Source organism: Vitis vinifera, chromosome 5 (assembly GCF_030704535.1).
Source record: "Vitis vinifera cultivar Pinot Noir 40024 chromosome 5, ASM3070453v1".
In the NCBI taxonomy this organism is placed as follows: Eukaryota; Viridiplantae; Streptophyta; class Magnoliopsida; order Vitales; family Vitaceae; genus Vitis; species Vitis vinifera.
In genome coordinates this window covers 24,852,621-24,860,236 of record NC_081809.1, presented here as the reverse complement: position 1 = coordinate 24,860,236, position 7,616 = coordinate 24,852,621, and the positions used below count along the sequence as shown (strand labels likewise).

At 36.0% G+C, this 7,616-nt stretch overlaps 1 protein-coding gene across 1 annotated transcript; it reads right to left on the bottom strand.

Moving 5' to 3' along the window:
• Positions 1–669: 669 nt before the first annotated feature.
• On the bottom strand, positions 670–5,261 carry LOC100852910 (disease resistance RPP8-like protein 3). Its single transcript, XM_010652359.3, has 3 exons — positions 4,759–5,261; positions 1,238–4,480; positions 670–1,118 (listed from the first exon to the last, which is right to left on the bottom strand). Coding segments are annotated over exons 1-3 (3,294 nt in total). The 5' UTR covers positions 4,809–5,261; the 3' UTR covers positions 670–1,117.
• Between the last annotated feature and the right edge of the window lie 2,355 nt (positions 5,262–7,616).

Below are 7,616 nucleotides of genomic sequence, written 5' to 3'. Positions count from 1 at the left end.
AGCTGGTTGTATCACTGTTCCCCAGTGAAATCTTCAAACCCAATGCTGTTTGACCTATACTTGTCCATGGAGTTAGGGCTTAAATTTTGCTGGCATTCTAGAAACTGTATTTTAATTGCCCTGTTTCAAACACCCAAACCAAAGGTCCCACTTGGGTGAAATATTTTCTGTTCATTTCAAGAATCCACACTGACCACACCAAAAGAAGAAGAAGAAGCAGATGGACTGTAACAGGTTGAAGTTGAAAAAGCAGGACAGAGATATATATCTCATGTCAGGAAGCATTGGATGGAGGTTGTTGGAGAAATTCTCTGCTCTTCTCCTTCAATAACCAGCAGCTTTTGTTGGAGTTGAAGAGCTATAGGTGGATGAATTCCATTTCAAATGGGTGTTGTAACAATTGCTCCATAATTATATTGCATGATACAATGTCCAAATCTGTAGTGGTCCTTCCCTTCTAAATTAAAAAAAAAATGGTGTAAGCTTTGAGATTGTATTTAGCCTAAATGGACTAACTAGCGGAATGGGCAGAGCATGGAAGCAGCCATGCAGGTGATGGTGAGCTCTGATCTGTGCTTGGGAGAAACAGGATGCATTAATTTGATATATTAATATAACGTATTTCAAGACTTTGAACCTAATACACTTACAAAATAAGCCACATAGAAAGATTTCAAACTCTAATATTAGTATTATGACTTCAAGTAAAGAAGGGTTAATCTATGTGTACTCTCCATTCATCTGGACAAGAAGAGAATATTACTTCATTCAATCCAAATACAATTCACAAAGGAAAATTCTAGAGCATTCACACCCACAACACCATTGTGCTCATGATGCCTGGATTCTAAAGTTCACACAAGTTATAGAGTCTACTAAAAGGTACACTACAGTGTGCATTTAAGGTTTGCAAGACAAGAACTTAGCATCAACGGGTAGAACAGAAAAATGGGCAGAAGGGATGGAAACCCAATTCCAAATGAGCCCTATAAATTGTTGCAACTGAGAACTGCCCTCATGAGAATTTGAATCTGCTCCAATAGCAAAAACATTGAAATGGAAATCAAAGCCCAACACGAAGAAGTAGACCAGAACCTTCTCACATAGCTTATCACAACCTAAAAAAAACAACAAAACACACACACAATGGTGTATCAGGTTGTTGGTTACACAGAGTAATCATCTCATGTTAAGCAGGTTACAAACCAAATATCAAGAGACTAAGTAGTGAACGTACTAGGCAGGTATAACTTCAATTTTTAAGAGAGTTCTATGTAGCAATTCTGCAGGAAGAATTTTCAGACTTCTGCAGAACCTAATCTCCAAATGTCGGAGAGCTTGTAGTGCTCCTTTCTCTACATTCCATTCCTCCAGTTGCTCTAACTTCCATAGGTTAAGAACTCGAAGCTGAGGAAAGCCTCCTAAAGAGCAAAGCATGTTCTTTCCTAAATACGATTTGGCAAGCAATTTAAGACTTCTAAGGTTGGGAAGCTTGTCCAGTGACTGCATTGGATCTTCTACAAGTCCTGACCCTGATAAGGTGAGGTCGATGAGGCTGTATGGGAATTGGGACATAATAGATGGATTCATTAACCGTCCGAGCAAGTAAATGTAAGAAAGATTCACAAGGCTTACTAAAGGCTTCAATTCTAGATCCCATGGCTGATTGTTTTCATCAATAGATTTGAGCCTTAAAGACCGGAGTTGGTTCAGTTTTAGTACCCAGTCAACTACTGCCTGCAGTTGCAATGACATTGCCTCTTGTTTAGATGACATTGTTAATCCCAATTTCCTAATACTGAGTAACCTGTCTAGGCCATCTCTTACCAGAGTCTCCTCATCTACAAATAGCCCACATAATGTCTGGAGGAACGTAGGAAAATTAGTACCATGTCGAAGCATAAGTTTACTTCGATAGCTCTCACTCAAGTATAAGTGCCGCAATTGTTGTAGCTTCCAGATTGAATCAGGCAGAGTGTTGATGCTAGTATGCTTCATGTCCAGTATTTGAACATTCTGCAACTTGCTTATAGATGATGGAAGTACCTCGAGGAATGTAGATCTTAAGCCAAGGTACCTTAGTCGAGTTAGTTTTCCAATTGCCTCAGGTAACTTAGGTCTGAATACATTTTCAAGATCAAGCACGAGCAGTACTAGGAAGCCACCGCTGGATATGCTTTGACGAAGAAAGTTTCCCACATCTTCTCCTGGTTTGCTTTCTTTTCGAGTATCAAAGGACAGAAAAGAAAGCACATCTTCATAGTAAGGTGTCAAAGAAGTAGAAGTGGTATTGTAATCACCATGGATATGATAAAAGCTTATATCTTCTTTGTCAAGATGATCAACAAGACGACGGATCCTGCGGGTGCCTAGGGACAACTCAGATCTTGTTTTGGTATGAACTCTAAGAAATGTGGCTTGTTGAGCTTTGGATGACCAATATTGTCTTAGGGCATCGGGCAATTGCACCATTTTAACATTCCCATTAAGCTTCTTCTTTGTCACTTGAACCATTCCCTGGGCTATCAACAAATTCAAACACCTTTCCGCAACATCTTCTGGAGTTTCATTCTCGCCCTCTGGCTGTACCAAATCCTCTGCAACCCACAATGTTATCAATCTTCTTGCCGGAATATCAAAATCTTGAGGAAATAGAGTGAAGTAAAATAGACATCTCCTCATGTACAAGGACAAATCCTTATGGATCTTGTAGAGGGTATTGGGCCAAAGTTGCTGTTGGTCATGATGAAATTGTTGAAGAGCAGTGGACCACTCCTCAATGGTTGCATCCTTATGTGAGAGTGCTTCCGCCAATTTTACAATCAGCAGTGGCAGTCCCCCACATCTTTTTGCAATTTCGTCTTTCAGCTTTAGCAATTCTGGGGGTATGCTAAATTTCAAAGCATGGGTAAACAATGCCCAACTCTCCTCATTTGTCCGTAACCGCAGTGGGTGAGGATCACTCTTCATTTTGAGATTTGGAGGTAGCCTTGTTTCGCAAGTGGTCAAAATAATTCTACTGCCATTTAATGCATCTGGAAGCATTTCTAGGTCGTCGACCAAGAAATTCCAATTATCGACAACTATCAGAGACCTGTCATTAATCAAGAAAGGTATCAACCGTTGCATCTCGTATTGATTACTCCACACTCTGCATTGACTTCGACCGGACTGCAACAATTCTCCCTTGTTACGTAGCTGAAATCGATAGCCATCTGACCTCCAAGCAGCAAAGGGGAAATGATCCACGACAGCTTTATGGTTAAAGATCAAATTTGCTAGGGTTGTCTTTCCAATGCCTTGCATACCCATAATTGGAATCACTCTGAAATTCTGATCATCTGTAAGCAACCGTGCTATCATTGCATGCACATCATCACCAAAGCTGGCGAGATCAGGTTCTTGCGTTGTTGGCTGCCGTGGGATTCGCTCGGTAGAACCCAAGGTATAATTTGGGTTCCTACTTTGACCTTGAGGGTTGACTGCTGTTGGCCGGTGGATAGAGAGGTTTTGGATCTTGGCATATATTTTGTCCATCTCTACAGGAAGCTTATCCTTGGATTTCAATTTGCCAAAAGCCGAAAGAAATCCCTTGGAAGGTCCCATCCAACTTCTTTTCGTGAGCTGTTGTGTTCTGTTGATGAAGTCCTCAATGGCTACCACAGCAGACAGGCAAACATGGGACAGCTCCTCCATCCAAACCATTCCACCATCATCTAATTCTACTGATTCTAAGCCTTTGAGAAAACCATTCAGAGACCTGAGTTTGTCTAGTACCCGCATGGCCTTCTTCTTGGTATAGGGATGAATTGCCTCCTGAGCTAGCAGAGCTGATACCTTCTCTTCCACTGGGGAAACAACCTTGTTTGCCACACTCTGACCATGTATCAAGAAAATGTCTGACCAGACTATTTCTTCAATACTGTAGTTAGAGGGGCAGGCACTACATGCTTCGATACAATATGGGAGATGAGGAAGAGCAGGGATCTTAGACATGATCAATTCCAGCTTCTTGTGAATTCTTATTAACAAAAGCCACCTCTCCCAGTTTCCTATTCTCCTTTGATTTGCGACTGATCTGAGTATAAGGTCATCAATCACATCTTCAAAATCATAGGCAACATCCATTAATTCCTCTGGGACATAACTATATTTTAGCCGAGCGTGCATCAACTCTCTTTGGATCCATTGGACCTCTTCTTCAACTCCAACGAAAACTGCTGGTTCTTGAATCCACACAACACAGAGTTTCTCTATGACCCTCGACAAGACAATCTTCACCAAATCTCGTGAGTCATCTACCTCCGCCCGATCTATAGCGTCCCAGTCTCGATCTATAGTGTCCCAGTCTGGTGTGTCGTTCATCTTCATCGTTGTGTTTCTATGCCGCATCTCCTTAGCTTCTTCATTTCTACCCTCTGCCATCATCCTCCACGCCTCCTCCCTTTGCTTCCTTGTAGAGTATGCAGCCAGCATTTTCCTGCGGGGAAAGGAACAGAAAGGCTTTCACACAAATCTTAATTAAGACATATCTTAATAATTATCAAGACGTGTGGATTTTTCTTTGCAATCCGAACAAGAACATATAAACTAAACCAAGGGAAAAAAAAAAGAGAAGAAAAAGCTCAGGCAAAATATCAATATAATGCTGGAGGATGATGAATAAAAGTAAACAACTACCGAAATAATTATTAACGCATAAATATCACAAAAGGGGAGATGATATTGCAGACTTGATCAAATTTTCATTGTTCTTACAGGAAGCTGTAGGAGACCATGCCCCCGACGAAACTCAATAGCCATTTCATACTGCCAAGATGAAGCCGGCCGCGAACAGCAAAGGACTGAGTGGAGGCGGCCTTAGTAACAAACTCACAATGGCAAGGAAATCTGGGAACTGACAAGTAAATCTAAGTCTTTCCCTGATCATTTAAATTCTCATTCTCCTTTTTAATTTCCAACCCAATTCATACTCACCACCTTCATCTTCTCTTTCTAAGAACATTCCCCCTTGACGTCTTTTCTCCTTTCCTCTCTCTTTATATATGTATTTTCCTCTGAAAGCCAACTTACCGTGACCACCACATATTGATCACCCAATACCATCAGTTTCTTTTTCTTTTTCTTTTTGTCTGTGAGAGACAATGGACTGCTTCCACCATTTTTCTAAGAGGAACACTGGTAGGCTAGTTCTTTTTGAAAGACTTGTAACACAAGGGAGTCAACTTAAATAAACAAATGTCTTCAATGTCGAAAGGCTTTGTTTCCACATGAGAGAGAGAAGGTGGGAAATGGGTAGTGAGTTTCTTGGACATTAAAGAAGCTGGTGCAATATATGTAATCCTCTGTATAAAACTCAAAACACCTTGTTGAAGAGGTAAACATTAGATACTAGAGCTATGTACAATTATATGGAGAAGGTGTTTTTTTTTTTTAAATTTTTAAAATTTTGTTATTATTTTAAAAAAATATTCTAATTGAAGTTGAAATATTTTTATATATTTGAATCTCATACTAAAAATATCAATTTATTTAAAATTGTTAATTTATTAGGTGGATTGATGATGTATATAAAGGTATAAGTTAATTTTATCATGGTTTGATGGTTACCAATTTTCATTTATTAACAATTAGTTAATATTGATGTAGCAATAGATCCTTGATGCTTGCATTGTGTGATTTTTCATGGGTTGACCGGAGGAGAATGTAGACTTCTAATTTTGTTTTTGTGAATTTACATTTTTTTTTATTATTACCATTATTATTTTATTTTTATTTTTGGTTTTCTTTTTTCTTATTTTTATTTTCATCCTTTGATCATTTTCCTTTATTTAATGCTCTTATATTTTATTTATTGCATATTTTGATTCCATTTAAATATAACCATAATAAAATTAAGAAGGTGATGTACAAGAAAAAAAAAGGGAATGTACAATAGCTTGGTTGATGATATGATTTAAAAACAATTTTTTGTTGTTAAAAATTTATGAGTAGTTTGGAAGTTGTTCTGTAAAAGCAATTTTTAAAAATAAAGTGAAATGAAGAACAATTTGAGAGATTAAGTAAAAGTTATTTTTACCTTTTTTTTTTAAAGAAAAATATGAGAAATGAAAAATAGCATGAAAAGAAATCACAGAAACAAATAAATTATGACACGATTTTATTTTATATTTATTCTCTCTCCATCAATGAATATAAAAAATTTTCAATGATGATTTATTTTCTTAAATATACGTGATTTGTGAACTTCTTCTAACTTGAATCTTTAAATTATTTTGATTAAACAAATAAATTTCAAATCTAGTGATATTTGATACATAACATTTATTAAACTAAAAAACTGATTGAGTTAGTATTAGAAAGTTATGGATTTTAAAGGTATTTTGTTAGTTTTTTCCTTATGTATAAAGATATTTTTGTAAATTTCTTTTTACTAAGGCAAAAAAACTCCAAATAAAAAAGTTTTAATGTGTTTGATTCATTAACGAGTTTAATAGGTTTTAAAAATAATTTGAAACTCAAATAGTAAATTATGTAATACAAGAATTTTATAAATAGAAAAAGTAGAAGATGCAAAAAAAGGAAGAAATTTAGCATAAAAATTAAATATTTCCAACAACCAAATTATTTGTGAAATATGTGAGGGATGAGAGTTTTTATCCATGAAATTTCATTATCAAAATTTTTATCTCTTGAAGAAGATATAAAAATAAGGAATTTGACATTTTTGTTGTAGGGGTTGGATTGAGAAGGGAGAGAGAACATGAATAGAGAGAGAGAGAGAGAGAGAGAGAGAGAGAAATGGATTAGGAATGGGAGAGAAACAACATTTTTGAAGGAAATAAAGGAGGATATAAATTTCAAAACTAAATAAATCATTTTTAAAAGAACAAGAGTGTTCAATTTTTAAGCTCATGCAAAACAGAGATCTTTGGGGAATGTAGAACCCAACTTGTACATATCTTCAAGAAAATCAGTTCAGACCATAATTAAGCAGCTATACTTCAGCTGATGTGTTTCTAATCAGCTTGACAATAGAAGATAAGATTGTACATTTGATGCCTTTGGAAAGCTTTGTAGCACTAGTTGTAAATCCATGTGAAAAAATAATAATAATAATTGAAGGATAAGGCCAATGGACAAGGGGATAGGCCTAGAAAGCTGGAATTTTGACAAAATACTGTCTTTTTTAAATATTCCAATTGAATTTGAAATATTTTTCTGTATTTGAATTTCATTAGTATTTGCTACACTACAATGCTAAGATATTAAAGCGTAATAAAAAGTAAGGTTGGCTAAAAACAAGGGAATAGATACACCATCACTCAGTCTGTTCTTAACCTATATTAAAACCCTAATACTATGCTTTACTGATACTTCATTTGAGATTATACGTAAATTTAATAAAATTAGAGGGATATACCATCACTAAGTTTCAATATCATATTAAAAATATCAATTTATTTAAAATTGTTAATTTATTAAGTTGATCGATAATGCATATTTATAAAGGTATTCATTGTAAAACTTGATAGTACAATTTTAGTCAGAGTAATTAATTTAGGATTTCATATGGAACTGTTATTTGAAAAGACCAGATTCAATGTAAAAAATTA

Bases quoted from the DNA above. Each gene is read 5' to 3' on its own strand.
- LOC100852910 (XM_010652359.3), bottom strand. From the start codon at position 4,808: ATGAAATGGCTATTGAGTTTCGTCGGGGGCATGGTCTCCTACAGCTTC. The intron at 4,481-4,758 runs GTAAGAACAATG...CTTTCCCCGCAG, and splicing joins ATGGTCTCCTACAGCTTCCT to GAAAATGCTGGCTGCATACT.